Below are 19,326 nucleotides of genomic sequence, written 5' to 3'. Positions count from 1 at the left end.
AACAATGGCTGACTAGCAGGGATAAATTTTAAGCCAAACATTTGGAGATAGCTTTGTTACAGGCATATTCTGTAAGGAACACTCAAAGGAGGAGGATGGTACCAGGTTGAGAAGGGGAACAGCAGTTAATAATGTGAAGTCCTTACAATGACTCCTCTGGTGACAGCAAGGCATTTCCACTTGGTTAGTGAATAACATTCACAAGAAAATAAATCAAAACCCTACAAGAAACCATCAAGATGCTGTCATATTCTAGGAAAGCTTTTTTGTCATATTTTTGGTGACTTTTAAGCAAATTAAAAGCCTACTTTTAGCAAGGGCATTCACAATTACAACCCCCAAGCAAACTGATGTGTGATTATAGTAGATTTAGTGATGGCTGTTCCTTATTTGTTCATGCTCAGCACCTTGATCCAGGTCAATAAATGTCTTGCCTTGTGGCAATAGCAGCCGCAGCAGTGCGTGCCAAGAATGGATGAAAACTGAAGTGCATGAGTGCCAAGTTAGATTGAGATAAACTGTAAAGAAATAGCAGCCTCAGGAAAAGCAGCTAGTTACAATCACATTTGATACTTCTTTGCATTTTTCAGAAACAGTTGCATAGGTAAATTTCATTATTTTTTGATGTTGCCACTTCTGGGTGTTTTTTGTTCCCATCTAATTAATGAGAGCAGTGCAGTGATGATATCCATCACTACAAGTAAATGTGTGTGAGAGAAACAACACAGAATGTGGTATTGTGGTATGTGCCTATAAATGCTTATGGTGCTCAGAAGCTGGTAATGCTGGAATGATGTTGGAGTCACTAGGTCACCATAGATCTCAGTGCTGAATATTTTATTGAGTCCTCCTTTCTGTTTATAAAACTGTTTTTGTTTTTTTTTTTCTCCTTCCCTTCAGATTTTATCAATCTGAAAAATCATTATCTCTTCAGCTGAAATTCTCTTGATTGCTTTGTGTCTTCCTCATATTATTGAGTCCTCTGAGTCCTCCTTTCTGTTTTTAACACTGTTTTTTTTTTGTTTTTGTTTTTGTTTTCCCCATGCCAGAAATTGGTCCAGTGACAATAACCACCGATCCCAAGAAATTTCAGTTTGAACTCAGGGAGCTTTATGTTCAGGTGAGTGACTTGTTCATCCTCTGTGTAGTTCTAGCAACTCACTCTATTTCTTCCCTATAATCATTCCTTTCTTGTTAGTGTTTCTGCTGTAATGCTTCATGTAGATATAGGTACACAAGTATCATCTTCTTGTTTTCTGCTTATCTGAATTTTTGATTATAGTTAATTACTTTCTTAGTTTACATTGTTATGTGGATACTTTGCTTATTGATTAATAACATGAGAAAGACTAGTTAGTCAAGGATAATACTTATTTTGAATTTTGTTAGTTCTGCTGCTTGTTTGCAGGCACTTTTATGAACTGTTTTACTGTTTCCTGTAAGTTATTTCCTTAGTTCTAACTAACTAATTTGTGTACAAAAAGACTCTTAAGACCTGTCAGGTGCAACATAGCCACTAACTTCATTGCCCTGTGTTAACAAGCACCTAATGATGCAAATATAGCAGGCTGACTCAAGTGGCTTGGTATAAGAAGATGAGTGACGGATTTTGAAACATCATAGTATGTCTCCCTTGATTTTTAGTGTCAGAGTGACATGCAAATGATATCTGGATCAGGTGCTGGAAGGAAAGAGAAATATTGGAGTGGAGTTAGCTTTACTGGAAATCCTGTTCTTCAGTCAAGTGTTGTCTGAGATAATACTTCTGAACAGGCCTCTGACTTCAAGGATGGTGTTTTAGAAATGGGCAAATGGTTTAATGATATAAATGGTTTAGGGTTGTGTAGAAGCCAGTGGTGCTAGTTAGGGTAGAATGAACAGTTTAAAAATTGCAAGAAAGGTTGGAATTCTGAGAAAACAATAAATTGTAAATTTTCAAGGGGGGATAAAATGCCAACCATTGTGCTTTTTCCTCTTCTAGAGGTAGGTTAAAATTTGGTCCCATATTTAGGTACACTGGAAAATAATTTTAACTGTTTTGAAAAAGGGTAAGAACCAGATGAAGCTTTCAGGAATTTAAAACTCCTCATTTGTTAGCAAGTTGTTTAAAAGTCGCACTCTAATGAATTTAAGATTTTCCCCCAGTCCTCAGTGACTGTATATTTCATAATTCTGCTCAAGGTTATAATTATGCCCAGCTGAATTAAGACTGATTTACTATAATGAATTACATCTTTGGAGGGACAAAATAAGACATTAAAGTGATTAAGGACTGATAGGATATCTTGCAGCAGTTCTTCCAGAAAATGTGAACACTTCTATAAAGCTCATTATGGATATTTTTCCTAGAAAGGCAGTAAAAAGTTTAAATATTTTGAAAGTAGTGGAAATCTTGAGATAAATTACTTTTGATTAAAGTTGTGGAACAAATAATCTCATTAATGAACAAAGCTAAAATTGTGAAGTTAAGTTATTTGAAGGAGTCTTATGTATGTATAAAACATCTTTGACAGGAATATGTTGTCTAGAATACTGCAAAACTTCTTGGGCATCAATACAAATGCAGATCTTTGCAACAAAAATATTCTGAGTATGGAACAGTTGTAGTGTTTGGACATCACATTTGACAGGGGCTTTCAGTTGGTATCTGACAATAGGTTAAGACTAGTCTGTGTGCATCTGTCTGAAGAAACTAGGTCCTGTTCTTTTTGCATTCAGACTAGTCAAGAAAATATTCCTTTGACACTGGGTGAGTTGATATATTATGACTCTTATAATTAGCTGTGAAATAATCTTGTGAACAGTGTGACAATAATTGATACCTGGACAGCGCTGGATTCTCAGTATCTTTTCTATTTGAAGAGAGAAGCAAACTGTTAAGGTGTTCTCATATTAAATGCAGTTTCTACAATGAGGCCTTATTGGATGAGCAATATATTTAAATCTTGCCTGTATCAAAATCTTTTAAGTATATATGGAGTGCTGCATGATCTCATTATATGTGTGCTGATATATTTGCATAGGCATTACAAAAAGGTCTTATTTGAGTACTCCTGAGTATAGAAATAACAGATTACTTACTCAAAATAGCGTTCATTAAGAATTGTTGATAATGGCTTTCAGTTAGATACTAAAATTACCATTTTTAAGTGGATAGAATCCGCTTTAAATAGTTATGTCAGCGTTGCATTCAGAACTGAGAAGTGTAGTAGCACAGATGAGCTGAGCTAACAACCTAAATTTCTGCATACCTGCCCAAAAGGGGTGGAAAATGAAACTTTAGTCATCTCAGTTTTCTGGAAAACTTTACAAGGCAATCATATTTTGTTGAAATTTGGAAAGAATGGCACAAAATATTTCTCATTTGAAAAAGGTGAAAATATTTTGTTTAGTAGTTTTGTATATCTGCCTTTTGAGAACTTCTATATTATGAAAATAAAATGTTTATAGTTGTTCTCAGAACATCCATTTAATTTGGCAGTGTTTTTCCTATGAGATGTACAAAGCAGATGCCATATAAAACACTCAAAAATTACATGGAAAAATAATGTCATAGACATTAAGATGGAATAGAGATATTCTTATACTTAGAAGGTGGTTATAAAAATAAGCTATTACCTTGACTTTGCCTACAAAATAAATGTTTAATTAGGAGATTCTTTTGCTGAAGATTACATTTGCTTTGGAGAAGTTAAAAAAAAAAATTAGAATCATAGAATGACAGAGGTTGGAATAGACCTCCAAGATCATTCAGTCCTAGTGTCCACCTACTACCAATATTTCCGTGTTAAAACATGTTCCTCAGTACAACATCTAAATATTGCTTGAGTACCTCCAGGGACTGCGAGTCCACCACATCCCTGGGCAGCCCATTCAAGTTCCTGACCTCCCTTTCAGCAAAGAAATTCTTCCCAATGTCTGACCTGAACCTCCCCTGGCACAGCTCCTCTAGTCCTGTTGCTAGTTGTGGGGAAGAAGAGGCTGACCCCTACCTTGCCACAGCCTCCTTTGAGGGGGTTGTACAGGGCAGTAAGGTCTCCCCTGAGCCTCCTGTTCTCCAGACTGAACAACTCCTGTTCCATGGGGTTTTGGGCAGGGAGTTAATAAATGAATAGAGGACGGAATGTTCAAATCATACACTTTCTTAAGAGAAACTTGAGAAACTTTAGTTGGTGTGTTCTTTTCCCTTGAAAGTTTGTGTTTTTTCCTTCTTCTAATTGTAAACAGGGTGGTGGAGACTGTCCAGAGATGAGCATTGGAGCAATTAAGATTGCTCTAGAAATCTCTCTTCCTGGTTCTTTCATCTATGTATTTACTGATGCACGATCCAAAGACTACAGACTCACCCATGAAGTACTTCAACTCATTCAACAGAAGCAGTCACAGGTACATGAGGGATTTACGTTCTTAGTTGATTTATGTCTTTAATACTGTGCTTTCTCCACACTGAAGGGTAAAATTCCACTATGTGAAGGTCAGTGAAATCTGTTTATACAAAAGTAATGTTGGCATTTTAGGAATTTTATTTTTTTTTACAGATATCTGATCTGATTAATGGAAACTTGAAGGAACATTTATTTTTAATGTTGTGGATTAAATAGTGCAGATGAAGTTTGTATATATGCCTGGTCAGCATATCAGTTATGTGGATGTTCTTATGTTGTTTTGAGACAAGTTTTCTGGGATGTCTAATTGCTGTTAAATGAGTATCACTTATAAAATGATTCTTATTTGTTCCTTTATTCATTGTAAAGTAATAAGAGCCCATGCCAAGTGATGCACTTCTGCTGTCAGACCTTCATGTTACCTTTAAAATGCTTTCATGCAAAAGTTTGCACTGTGTCCCAAATAACTTGGATGTGTTTTTTAGGTGGTTTTTTTTTTTTTTTTTTAAATACAGGTAGTATTTGTGCTAACTGGAGACTGTGATGACAGGGATCATATTGGTTACAAAGTCTATGAAGAAATTGCCTCCACAAGCTCTGGTCAAGTTTTTCACTTAAACAAAAAGCAAGTTAATGAGGTAAGTTTTCCAAATTCTGCTGTATAGAACAGGGTAGAGGTTCAGATCTTTCAATGAGCCAGTTGTTGGCTACAGTAGTTAAAGAGAAATTCTAGATGTTCTCTCATTGATACATGAGTTTTGTTCAATATTTCTCTCTTTTTGCTTCTGCAATAGCAGGGTTCACTCTGTGACTTCTATTTATGTTTGGGAAGTATAAATGAATACTTCATTAGCAAGTGAAGGATTGCTTGAAAGACAGGACATAAATGTTCTTCACATAAGATTCTGAACAGATTAACTAGTAGGCTTCGGCTGCTCACAATTAACTGTAATCACGTTTTAATTTATTTATTTTTTGGATAATCTTGACAGTTCTGCTGACAAGGGATAATTTTGAGTCATGGTGAAATGCTTCCTTGTGATTGCTGACCCACAGTGTTGAATGAATGTTTTCTTTGAAAATTCGATAGATTCTTAGAATTGAAATTGTAATAGTCCATGAGAAAATAATTTGGAGAGAGATTAAAATTTGTTTTAGTTATTTAGGGAAGTAGATTTTTTTATACATTTCAAACAGTATATGCAATAACTGGATGAGGTCTTTAAATAAAAAAAAAATAATTGTTTCTTTAATTCTAAAACTTTGACAGCAACAAATGTTGGAGATGAATTGTAGTTTTCTGCTGTTCTTGCTTAGCGAGATTGAAGTAGTTACTGGGAATGTAATAAGATATAGGCAATTATGTGAAAGTGATCAAAAGGAGGACCTTCTCCAAGGTTTAATCCTTCCAAAATTAGGGGAAAAGCTAGAGGAAAAGAAATTGGCTATTGGGACAGTGCATTTTCTGAGCTGCATTTTGCAATTTTTGTGTAAAAAGGGTAAAAATTCTCTCTTTAGACTCCCTAAAATCCCTTTATACTGAAGAAGATTCTCATCTTGAGACTATGGGAGCTAGAGGTTGGTATCTAGTGAGTGGTGATATCAGTAGGGTGATATTCTTGCAGGCTTTTTATCTCCTGAAGTGGGCACAGGGGTGGAAGAATGTTGTTATGCTTTTTTGATTTTTGTTGTCGGAATTCTACATCAGAACATCATGCAGAACAGTGGCAGTCTGCCCCTCTCTCCTCCCTCCCACCCCCCCATCACAGACTTATGTCTGGACATAACCCCATGACAAGTATACTGCACTATATGATTGCCTCTCCTTTCAGTGGTCATAGTGACCGCTTTGGTAAAACTTTACAATGCTTCCGAAAGTCCTCCACCATAACTGCTGAACAAATTACATTATTTAAAGTAAAGTATGTACTATAAAGTAACCTTAGTGACTTTATATGGAACTTCTTCTGTGATAAGGGATGATGAACTTACCAAAAGTCTGGCATCCCAGATAAAGCCTTAGCTGCTGACTTTGGATCAGTAATATTACTTTTCAAGGAACATATTCCCCAATGTGCAGATACAATGAAGCAGGAAATATAATTGTAATCTACATCAGCTGTTTATATCACATACCTCGGGCAAGATTCAACAGACCCTGAATTTGCTATCCTTTTTATCTGAGTAGTCAATGATGTGGGAAAAATGAAGTTCATAAATGTAAAATGTAGTCACTGTTTTGGGCCTGGAGACAACAAATGCTAAACTGTAGATTAGGAAGAACTATAAATCACTGACTGTGAATACCTTGCCAAAAGATTCATGTTTTTTTAGACATTTTGGATCATTCTACTCCCCCCAAAAAACAAAGAAAGTTATTTTTGGTGTATAGTTACAGACTATTGCTCTCATCCTTACCCTTTGTGCATTATGTGCAGAATGAAGCAATATTACTAACTAGCTACAAGGAAACACAACAAAACAATGCTTGATACTTATCCAGTGCTTTTGTTATTGAGAAAACTAAGAAATCACTGTGCCTTTTTTTTTCCCCATTTCTTGAAAAGGATATTATGATTTTAAATGCTACAGTTAACTTGGTTATAATTATGGTCAGTTGAAAAAGTTGTGTTGGCTTCAGTCCAGTATGAGATATATGGGTAGCTCCACTTAGAAATGCTATTACTTACTGGATTAAGGTCCATAATAGGGAAGGTCGTATTTTGAAAGGTGTGGCATGATTTCTATGCAATAGATTAATTTGAATACCCTCAAGATCTGAAATACAAACTGTGGTTTTATTACCTATAATTCTTCTATATATATTTTTTAAAAAAAATATGGAATATCAGACGTATCAGATGTGTATTTTTTTTTTTGTTTGTTTTTGAGCACAGGGTTACAAGTTTCTAACAGTACAAGTCCAAGTAAATGTTATTGTATGTGGTAAAATTTGGTGAGTTACATGATTCAAGGTCAGTACAGGAGGAAAAGTGCTTCATGGTTCTTAAAAGGGAAAGATTTAATATTCTAATTTTGAGTTATAAGTTCTACTTTTATTTAAAAATTGTGAATAGTACTGTACTTAACTACAAATTAATTTAGTACTCTTCAGTTTTAAAGTATGCAAACTGGTCCCTGGTTTTCAGGTGTTTATTTTATTGTGTTGGGTAAGTCCTTTCATCTAAAAAAACAGCAGCATTCTCATTTTTCATCTGTCTTGGGAAGATTACAACACTCTTTTCTTCAAAGCATTCAAATCCTAATCTTGAAAAGTGTTTCATTAAGCTGTGATTTCCTTGGCTGCAGTGATGTTCCATGACTGCAAATTAAGGTTAAAGGGTACAGAGCACTTCAAATTAAATTGTGTTGAGCATCCTCATTAAACTTGAGTTAAACTCTGTCATTAAGAACAGATTCTACATTTATATACACCAGCATCCAGTTTTATTAGTTTATTTCCAGACAACACTAGTTTTGATTTGAACTGAAGATGTATTACACCATGCTTACTGCGTTCTATTATGAGGGCATTAAGTAAAGTAATTCCTGGAAATAATTCTGATGTCCCAAGTTATTACAATGAATGGTAGTGATCAGCAGAGTGTATATTTGGTACATCTTAAAAACAGAGGAGATTTGGTTCCTTGGTTGTTCCAATCATGACTTCAGGTCATCTTGATTTGTAAATATCAGTCATTACTGTGTCTGATGAATATTAGTGAACAGCATGGCTAGAACCAGGAGCTCACAAGAGGGTGAGCTGGAAGAGTCCCTTATTTCTTTTAGTCCTGAAACATTTGATTTGCATACTCTAACCTAAGTTCTAAATGTTACCCCACCTTCTCAGCCCTCAAAAAAGTTTTTCTAGTCTTCTTACAAATACAGATTTCTTAATGGTTTTTAAAAGTAAGTAGATGTGTGTCTTCCATACACAGTGTTGGAACACTGGGAGACCTGAACATGACTGAAGGTGACTGCAAGCATTGTGTTGGCACTGACATAAAAGAGGGTGTTACTGAGTGACTTGCAAGTGGAATGAAACTATGTTAAAAATGTAAAGAAAAACTGTGAAATTTGAGTGAGTGAATATAAGTGATGATGTGAATAAAATGAGGTAAGTAGGGAACAGAAGATGGAGTTAGGATCGAATATATTAAAAGAAATGATGCTAAAGGAGTCATTTTTGTAGGGAAGGCACAGAAGGTTCTTGCCTGTAGGTTCACATGGATCTGACATGGAACCCAGTATTATTCACAGTGAGTTCTTTGCTGTGAATAGAAGTCTCTAAAGCCCGCTGGAAAGCATTCTGTTTCTTCTTGCTGTTAGTCTTCACTGAGGGTGGGGAACTAGGAGTTACACCTTCACAGCTCACCTCAGTAGGTCTGAACCAGGGAAAGTTTAGATAATGCTGCTTGTGGAAACAGTGTTTTGTTTCGCTTTGTTAAAACAGCAAAAGGCCTCTCTACTGTTTGAAAAGAGTAATGTGAAGGTGAAAAGCTCAAAACTACTGTGTACATGCTTGTGTAGCCATGTTGCTTGCAGCTTTCTCCCTCCCCCTTATATGCCTTATTGCAGAAAATGAAGGAATAGTTTTATGGAAGAGGCAGCTCAGTGCTACCTGGGAGAGTATGCTTCTGCTCTGGAAATGCAGATTGCGCAGTAAGTGCTAAGTGAGGGAAGAAAAAGTGGTTACAGCTGTTTTTTCCTCTGTCCCAAATGGTGCTTGGGTTCTATGAAAAAAATAGTATGAGCAACTGCAAATATAAGGTTTTAATGACAATTGGAAACAGGCAGACTTAATTCCTGCATTTCCTAACTTTGAAGTGTTTGAGATTCAGCAGTATTACATTTTTTTTGTAATTTTTTTTCTTTTAATTCACAAAGGCTGCCCCAAAAGTAATAATGCCTCTTATGTTATGATGTTGACTCACATCTTCCTGCCAGTATTGCATTACATTTTGTTGCCCTGTGACAAATGGCAGCACTTGGAATTTGGAATATTGTCAGTATCCTGCCAATGTTCCATTGCGTTTTCTTACCATGCAAGGTGGAAGCAGAGTGGCAGTCTGACAGAATGGTGTCTGATGTAGCGGTGTGTATGAAACAAAAGTATGTAATTGAATTTCTGCATGCAGAAAAAATGGCAAACACACTGACATTCATCAGTGTTTACTGAACCTTTGCTGGAGGCCACACAGTGGATGTGAGCACACTGAGGGTTATATATTATATATTATATTAATATAATAATGTATATTATATATATATATATAAAATATATAAATATATATTATATATTTATTATAGTTATATATATATATGTTATATATTATATATATATTATATGTATATATATTACTATATAACTATATATATAACGTGTAGTTATACGTATAGCTTACAATTTATTTTCACTGTATAATTTTGACATGCAGTGTCTGGGTTATATTTTTCTGTGGGAATACAAGAAAAGCTGTTCAGAGCATCAGCAGTGGAGCACTATAAACAGCATTTTTCCACATGCATTTGAAAACATTAGAGTAATTTGGATAGAAATACGAAGCTACATACAGTTAAGCTATGAAAAAGTTAACTTCAAATCTTGTAGCTTTGACTGTCAGAGAAATATTCTTGAGGCAAAGAATAAACAAATGGGAATAGAGTCTGTGTTCCATCTGTTTTCCAGGTTTCAGTATGCATTCCAAGTAGTGACTTGACAGCAAGGCCAGTTCCAAGAGCGAATTCTCTTGAGAAGTGTTAAAAATTATTTTTCTATTTTTCCTTTATCCTCTGTTAAAATTCATCAAGATTTTGGAAGAGCAACAAAAGCTACAGTTGTTTCAGGGGCTTTCTGCAGTGGCCCAAAGGAAAAAATGTACTTCAGAACCAGTATTACAGCAGTGTTACAAACCTTACTGGAATGACAGGGTTGGGAAATGGATCTTCCTCCAAAGTTCAATAGGCAATTCTGGAAGAAAATGCTATACTAGCAAGTTGCTGCAAGAGTGAAGACAGCTGGGTCATTCTCTTGGCTTCTGTTTTCACTTTTGGAATTGAAAAAGTCTCAAAAACTTTGAGGTAGGGTTCTGCTCTCTATAGCTTCCTGTTCTGGTATGTATTGGGATTGGAAGAAAAGGTGTTTGTGCTCTATTTTCTTTCTGAAATGGCAGTTGCACAATATAAATTGCATCATCCCAGGGCAAAAGTTACTTAAGGGCAAATTCCACACTAAGGGAACTCTTGAGTAGTCTTGTGGTCATCAACCAGCCTATGCAGAATTCATAAACTGGACTTGTAGCTAAGGTTTTCTGTAGTATCCCAAGACTATAAACATTGCTGTATCGTTTCCTATAATAATTCTGTGAGACAAAAAGGTATTGTTCATCTCTTGGTAAGAAAGTATAAGGGGATTAAGGCAGTGACAGTTATGCAGCTACACAAAGCCATTGCACAAAGTAAAAACAAAGGCATGAGGACAGAACCTTTGTTAGCTTAATCAATCTAAAATTAGAGAGAAGGAACTAGAGGACCTCAAAATAATACTCTTTTTTTTTTTATGTACCTATTTTTATATAAGGAAATACACTTCAATATGCCTAGTGGTGTTTTTCTTTTTTTGTTTGTTTTTTTAAAACATAATTAGGAGGTACTTTAAAAATGTTGGTAGTGCTATGTATATGTGTGGAAGAAGAAAGACCAAGCTCTCATTAGTTCATTAGTGGTAACCTGGGTAGAGTTCAATCCATGGTTGACAACCACCTGTGTATGGTGCCAGGCACCTTATAAGAAAGATAACAATATTAACTATGCAAACTTAATTTTAATAAGCAGTCAGAACTAGAAGATAAGTGTTATCAGTCTGTCAGACAAATAGAAATCTAGCATTCATAGATAAAATGGAAATCTAGAGGGAGATGAGTGAAAAGGGTAGAGATGGAGAAGTATGTGATTCCTTTCTCTTTGTCAGAAAACACAGTGAAATCTCCATATTGAGACTTCTTAAGGAATCCAGTCATATGAATTTCAGGTGTTCCATTACATTAATGCAATTTTGTTTTATTGTGCAGTGATGGTGGTATGTCCAACATGTTTTATCTCAGACTTGTCATCTCTCTCTGACTTTGTTAAAGTTAATTTACGATTAAACTTTCCCAAATATACTGGGACATGCTGTAAGCTATCGCATTCAGAATACAACCCTATGATTTACAACTTCTGAAATGTGTTGTCTTGTGAATACATATAAACTTATTTTTGTTTTTATGCAGACATCTGGCATTGTGTAGTGGTAGTTCAATCAAATGAACTTTGACAGAGTAATTCAGAAGCTGTCTCCTGGCCTTATGTTTTTGTGTTACTCAGCAAGATAGACAATCATGGGCACTCTAGGTTAGACTTTTTATCCAATTTGATTGTGTATTAATGAACTGTTTATTGGATTTTATTAGGGAGGCTTAGTTCCCATTTCTGGTAAGAGGCATGATCACCTTGCCAAAATCAGCCTGGCTTTGTGCAGTGGGCACTGCATTAGGTTGTCTCAATGGAGAAGCCAAAAGCTGAAAAGTTGGTTCCATTCCAAACCCCTAAATAGTTGATGGCTAGTGTCTTGCAGAGCATGGAAAGAAGGTGGTGGCAGGCAGTCATGTGAAGAAAGATGGATGGCTCAGAAGAGGCTGAAATGGAAGCATGCCAGACATGTTTTTTCTGTTCGAAGACCGGCAACTTTCCTTAAAATAACCAGAGTAGCATCACAGTTGCTAGTATACCATTTTTTCCAGCAGTGGACCAGCGCAGAGCTGGGCTGATGGCAAGCTTCTCTTTTCCCAGTTGAATTGCTGATGGAATTTTGTGGCATAATGTTGCCTGAATTTACTTGATGGTTGACTGAAATTGTGTTTTGGGGTCAGATAGTAAGAGGGAGTAGAAGAGGAATGGAATTGCTTCATTTTATTGAAAACACATTTTCTAGTTCTTTATTCTTCTCTTAAAGTACGCTAAACTTCTGGGTATCATTAAATAATAATTGTTCCCGTGTCTCCAGTGATTGGCTACAAGGCTTCATTTAATTTACCTTTGGAACAAAGCAAACTTTTGGAACCATTTCCATAGTTCATTACTCCCCTTTGCCAAAAAGGATGTCTGGTGTTCATAAAAAGTATTAGTTAAGATTAGTTTTGTTTTGAAATAAACAGTTGCATGCTGCTGTTGAATTTCCAACAGGAGAGACTTCCCACTTTCCTTCCATTTCTTAAGCTGTAACATAGTACTGTAGTAGCTTGCTGTGATCTATGCTGTATGAAAGCAAAATTTGCTCTAAGGAGAATTAATATCATGTAGGACTGAGAGTTGGAGGGAGAACCCACAGCCTTTTTCTTTCAAAGCAGGAAGAACCTGACTTCTCTTAAATTATTTTGCTGTGCTGTTGAGTTTTGTTTCCTTTTAAGATATATTCTTCCTCCTTTAATTATTTTTTAGATCCAGATCCTTTAATGATCTGGCTTGCAGCATGACCCCAGTGACAGATTAGTCAAGGTTCCACAAAGTGCTTTGGGATTGCTGGGATCATGCATGTTCTCCGTTAGTAATTTTATCACTCTAATTCCAACAAACTTAGATTACTTCTTATTAATTGCAGAAATAGTTTGAAGCAAACTTGAGTAGGTATCCTGTGTTGGTTTATAATGTGCATAGATAGTTTTTCAGCTTATGTAGTGATTTCAGATTGACTTAGGTGGAATTCTGTGGGCTTTTTTTCATCTGTTTGATAATGCAGGTGGCTATATTTGTAAAAGGAAAAACAAATTAATTCATACAAAATAATTGGTAAGTTTTTTGGGAGGTGGGCATGAGTGGGAGGAGGGGATAACTGCTGGCAAAAGGCAATATTAACTTGGGGTTAATTTCAGCAAGTAGAATTATGTTGCAAATTGATCCTGTGGGAAAGCCCCACCTAGGAAAGCTGAACTAGGAAGATATCAAATTCTACTTTATTTTTACTGTGAAATAATGATTTTAGTAGGGAACTCAATTAGTTGTAGAGAAGCTTTTCTCACAAGCTAGTGTATGAGAGTGAGATAAACTGCTCACTTAGGTCTGACCTTTTAACTCTTTACAAATGAAAGTATTAAGCACAGAACTGGTTCAGGAGCACTGGATGGGTGGGTTGCCATCTGTACCATATCCACTGCTGTGCTTTCTGCTCAGAGGAAGGCTGGCTGGGACTTGGGCAGATGCAGTGATCATGAGGAATCCTCAAAAAGTGTATCTTGGGAACTTAAATTGTTATGGAGGAATCTTTCTTTATTTATTTTGGCTCATCATGTGTATGTTACAGTCTCATTTGACAAAATTTTCAACAATTTTCAAGTGCTAATGTAATATCAACGCTTCTGAGTTTAAGAAATAATTTTATGTATAAATACCAGTGTGTTTTACATCTTGTCCAAGCATCTGCAAGGATGCTTTACCTTGCGACTTGATGTATTTTGCTTAACTTAAAACAAGTTTAAACATAAGCCAGTAAGTAATATTCATTTCTTCTGAAAATTCGGGTGGGTTCATTAAAGTTTAAAAACTGCTCATTATAGTTTAAAAACGTCACAGTGAACCTAAGATCCTGGAATTAACTGGAAACCTTCCTATATACCTAACACACACAAAAAGAGGCGTGGCCGTGGTAGGAAAATGTTAGTAGAACAAACTGAAACTACTTTGAGAAGCATTTTTGGACCTGAATGTCTGATTTCTAAAAGTAAAATGTAAAAAGCCTTATGGTTCCTGTTCCAGCATTCAACAGCTCATCTAAATGGTTACTGAGTAGCAGCAAGAAAGGTGTTTCTTGCTTGAGTAGCTTTGTTGCAGAGATGCTGAGTAGCATCTTTATTATTATTTTCTTCTACCCCAGTGTTGCAAGGCTCTTCCTTGCTCTCTTTTCTTCCCTGGTAGGCCATATTTTGCCATTCTTGAGTCTGCTGTCCCAGAGGTGCTGCCATCCCAGGGCTGCTGCAGGGCCTGGGTTTGTTACTGGTACGAGGTCATCTGACAGCACTCTACTTGAGAGTTATTGTAGTTGAATCAGAGTCCTGTGAGACTTACGGTTCTATGTAGGTTATCACTATTTTATTCAGTTATTATGATTATATTTTGAATATATCTCTTTTGAATGCTTTTTAAAATTTGTTTAAATTTTTATTAAATCTGATATTTGTTGATTGATGATGTTTAAAGTCAAGGATTAAAATTTTGTAGGGCAAAGATTCAGATCTAGTTACAAGAATTAACTTTCTAAAGCATAGAAAATTATTTTCTGTTATGTACTGAATTCTTTGTCAAGTGATACATTATATCAAATATTTAGAGATGAAATTCAAAGCCCATCGTATTAGCACATAGCAAGTGCTCAATACACCTGGATAAGGAAATTTTCCTTCTCGCTTTGCATAATTAATAGTGTGTGAACAGAAATATGCGTATATGTATATTGTTAATTCCCATTTGAAATTACTGTGTAATTCTACAGTGTGTGTCTATACAGGCATATCTAGGTCTGTTTCCTTTCAACACCCTGTTGATCTTGGCTTCAGTAATATCTTCTTAAGTATTAATATTTTTTAAAATATATTTGCCTTAAGCCTGACTAGGCTCTTCAGAATTTATAACAGCAGAAGCAAGACATTACAGTTCTGGTGCTTGTCGTGTTTCCGGACCATCTATTTCAGATCTGTTTTGTCATGTTGTGTATATAGATTATTGATTTGAACTGTAGAAGTTGAAGAATGCCTTTGCCATGGTGTAAGAGCTTTCTTTCCTGTGTATTACATGTTCTGTGCTGTGCTATTATTCTTTCCGTGTTCTCATGCTATTGCATGTTACTTATATGAGTGGAAACTATATTTGTGCTGTCTTTAGAATAGTTTATTGAAATTAATGCAGTGAGTCTTTGTATTAGGTAAGTCCTCTACCCTCTCGGGAGGGTGTGTTAACTTTGTGGTGTCAGATGATAAAATGACTGCTGAAAAAAGTGATCTTGTAGAGATTCCATGTTAACCATATACAGACAGTAGAGGTAGTATTTCAACAGAAAATATTTCAATAACAATACAGACGGTACTTCAGCAAAGTAATGTATTTTTTCTTCTAGGTGTTGAAATGGGTTGAAGAAGCAGTTCAAGCTTCCAAAATACATCTCTTGTCTACAGACCATTTGACCATGGCTGAAAATACTTGGCAGATCCCTTTTGATCCAAGTCTGAAAGAGGTTACAGTGTCCTTGAGTGGTCCTTCACCAGCGATTGAAATTCATGATCCATTAGGTAAATAACTTATGCATCCTTCTACTATGGTTAAAAACAAACAAACAAAAAAAACAGCAACTACAAAAAATAATAAAAAAACAAATAATCTCTTCTGTCTTCAACAGGGAAGGCCATATTTATGTGAATGACTAGTGTCCTCGCATTTTGAAAAGCAGTATAATAATTTCAGAAATTCTCTCCTCACCTCCTTCTGTTTTCTTACTTTCCTTGCATTGAAATTTCTGGATACTAATGCTTTTTGTATATTATATTTGTATAGTCACTGAACCATCATTTTGGAGTTACATTTGATGGTTTTTCTCACACATGCTGTTGAGAGCTAAACCAGTATTCTTTAAACTGGGCATGTCCAACCTACAGGCTGTCTGTGGCCTGGGTGTAGCCCATACTAAAACTGCCCCCAGCCTTGTGCCATCGTGGCAGCAGCTCTTCCTCACTGAGCAGACTGGCCCTGGGCATGCACTTATCACTCAGCAACAACCAAACATCAGTGTCCTACGAAGTGGTCTGGGCTGAAACCAAGACATGGGGAGGGTGCAGCGCAGAGCTGATTAAACTCATGGCTAATAATTTCATGCATCTTGATACACTGAATGAATGCAGTCCTGAAAACAGTAAAAAAGTATGCAGCCTTACTTTCCATTTTGATAAAAGAATATGAGAATAGGTTTCAAGATTGCAAAAAAAATTAATTTTTTTGTGTAGTTGATTCTGGTTTCAGTTGACATGAATTGCTTGCAAATTTTCAAACGGGACATGTAAAATTGCCATTAGACATTCAACTCAAATTACAATTTGATCGTATCACTTTAGTAGACTTTTGAATGACCTCTCTTAACAGATTTTTTTTTTTTTTTTTTTTTAATCCTCAAAAATCTGCTCTGAAAGTAGTGCCTCCTGTTTCGTTATGTTGGTCAATGATGTTAGAGATGGATGTTGGTTGTACAGCTGTAGAGGTTTTCTTACCATGCAAGGTGGCAGCAGAGGGCAGTCTGACGGAATGGTGTTTGACGTAGTGCTGTGTATGAAACAAAAGTATGTCATTGAATTTCTCCATGCAGAAAAAATGGCAAACATTGTCAGTGTTTGCTGAACATTTATGGAGGCCACACAGTGGATGTGAGGGTTGGCTGGCATGTCTCAGTAATGGCAAGAGCAACACTGGGTCACCTCTGCTGGTGCAGATTTTTATTAGTGTGGCATGCAGACTCTTCTTCACTGCTGGAGAAAATGCACAGCTAGTGTCGGTGACTGTTGAAAAACTGCATTTTGTAGCTGAGAATTTGCTCTATCAAACAGTGCTATTGTTCTCTTTGTGTCTGTTGTAGTTTCCATGGAAATAGACAGGAGGCGTTACATTCAGAGCAACTTATGTATATGCAACCCATGATAATTACTGTTCATTCACCGTGATACAAGCAAAACAACAGGTTGGACACCCGTGCTTTAAACCAAGAAAGAATTCAGAATCAAACCCTCCCATGTGTTAATCTCTATTTGTACACTTTGTGATGTGGAAGGAGATTCGTATGCTGATCTGTAGTTTGTAGTTCAAAAGTAGTTAAGCTGATGCCTTAGTAACCTGGAAATGGTTCTCCAGAAATACATTCAGATCATACTTTGTATTTTCTGAATGGTCTTTGGTTGAGAATATTGCCCAAGTTATATTATCATGGAAATAGTCTATGCACAGTATTGTTTCCGTGATATGATTTGGTCTGTCCTACACTGAGGCATTCTGATTTGTTTAAAAATTGTACAGAGAGCACAGTAACACCAGTCTTGATTGCCTCTCAGGCTCAGATGAAGCTTTGATCCCACTATTTTCCTTTCTTCTAGGGCAGCTGCATGTATCTAAAGCTATTATATTTTAATTGAAATTAGTGCAGGTGAATCTGAGGAGCTCTTGAAAACTGATTCTGAGACACTCCCCTTAACTTTAGAATTTCTTTTCAGTGCTCTGAAACAGCTAGAGCTGTTTTAAGTGATGAAGGCACATGTCACCATTAATGGAGCAAAATGCTTCTATAGGGAACCAGTTCCTGCATACAACCATCCAAATATTTTTATGCGTGAGTGTACATATAAAGTATGGTATGGTGCATTATGGAAATTTGTAGTATTTTATTGAGGTCTGTAATGCCTTACAGGCCAAATTCCCTGTGAGGGATTCAGTGACCATCAGTCACACGCTAATGCTTGTATGACTGGAAAACCTGGCTTATCAATATTTGTATGGATCTAATCCTACTTGGAACAGATCTACTTGACAGAAAAGTGAGTGGGCTGGCAGTTGCCATGTTGGTTAAGGTAAATATCTTTAAGGATCTCCTTTGAGGAGGTGCTTCAGTACTGCTTTCTTTCACTGGGATCTATTTATATTCTCTGGGAAGAAGAGATCTTGCTTTGCTTTGCTTTATGTACAGAACTTAGGAAACCCAGCGACTGAAGCTGAAGGCTGTACTGGGACTCCCAAGTGAATGAAAAGAGTGAAAATAAATGATGATTTTTGGTATTCTGGCAATGAATTGCAAAGGATTTTGACTGTTGTAAATGTCACTGACTATGCTAAGTAGTAAGTCAAGTATCAAGTATACATGAGAAATGAAGAAAAATATTGTACTTAGTCTCTTTTTTTTTTTTAAGCAATACTCTCTAGTTATTGTCAATTAATTAATTTAGGTAAACAGATCACCAAAGGATTGGGACTGAATGAATTGCTGAATATCCACAACTCTGCAAAAGTAGTAAATATCAAAGATCCAGAGCCTGGAACATGGATGATAAAGGTATAGTTATTGCAGAAATAGTGCATGAATTGTCTTGTAGTTTACTAGAGGATTGTGTGCTATTATCTCCTACATTATTTATCAGAAATATTTATGCATAAGGTTTTACACTAAATGCCTTTTTTGAGCCCTATGTGATGTTCTGAAGTCAGCATAAAATTCTTACGAAGATGTTAATGTAGTTAGATCATAGAATCATAGAATGGTCTGGGTTGAAAAGGACAAAGAATGATCTTGTAATTCCAAGCTCCCTGCCACCAGCAGGGTCACCAACCACCTGACCAGGCTGCCCAGAGGTAGATAGGCAATAGATGTTACTGCCTACAATCAAATCCTTTTTTCTTTGGATGGAAAAAAGGTGAAGTGAGCACTGAATTTTTTGCAGTCTAGTTAGCAGGGACTGTAGTGTGACCAGGCAAAGAGAGGCTTTGCTATGTAAAGCAAGTCTGGAGGACTGGGAAAGGGAGATGATTTGCATTTCATAGGCCAAAGGGTTTGTTAGCAGGTCCATGAAGTCAACAAATCAACATTTAATTCTAACTCTTTATCAGTAAATTACTTAAGTCCTACAGTGTGGAAATCAGTTTGTCCACATAAGTGGTATTCTAATACATAAAGCTACAGAATGGATCCTGAATTAATGGAAATATTATAAAGGTGAGATCAACATTATTAGTAGTAAACTCCAAACATGAAATGACCATTAAGATGTCTGAAATGTTCATGTTAGAACTGCCTGTGGTAACTTGGTGGGCCTTCTTGCCCAGGCTACCTATGTCAGAAACCGCTTTTGTGGGGATTTCACTGAGTGATGGTGCTTGTCTACATGTTTGC

The 19,326-nt window shown here is 36.2% G+C and overlaps 1 protein-coding gene across 10 annotated transcripts in view; it reads left to right on the top strand.

Annotated features, from left to right (window-relative positions):
• HMCN1 (hemicentin 1) overlaps positions 1 to 19,326 on the top strand; it is a 185,413-nt gene that overhangs the window by 31,647 nt on the left and 134,440 nt on the right. For all 10 annotated transcript variants that reach the window (XM_015869879.2, XM_015869881.2, XM_015869884.2 and 7 more), the window contains exons 2-6: positions 1,050 to 1,120; positions 4,228 to 4,386; positions 4,901 to 5,023; positions 15,529 to 15,700; positions 18,386 to 18,492. In XM_015869879.2, coding sequence (XP_015725365.1) covers positions 1,050 to 1,120; positions 4,228 to 4,386; positions 4,901 to 5,023; positions 15,529 to 15,700; positions 18,386 to 18,492 — 632 coding nt within the window. The remainder of the gene's footprint in view (positions 1 to 1,049; positions 1,121 to 4,227; positions 4,387 to 4,900; positions 5,024 to 15,528; positions 15,701 to 18,385; positions 18,493 to 19,326) is intronic.

This window comes from Coturnix japonica, chromosome 8, assembly GCF_001577835.2.
Source record: "Coturnix japonica isolate 7356 chromosome 8, Coturnix japonica 2.1, whole genome shotgun sequence".
Classification (NCBI taxonomy): domain Eukaryota; kingdom Metazoa; phylum Chordata; class Aves; order Galliformes; family Phasianidae; genus Coturnix; species Coturnix japonica.
Note: the sequence above shows the minus strand (reverse complement) of the source record. Positions and strands in the feature narration are given on the sequence as shown.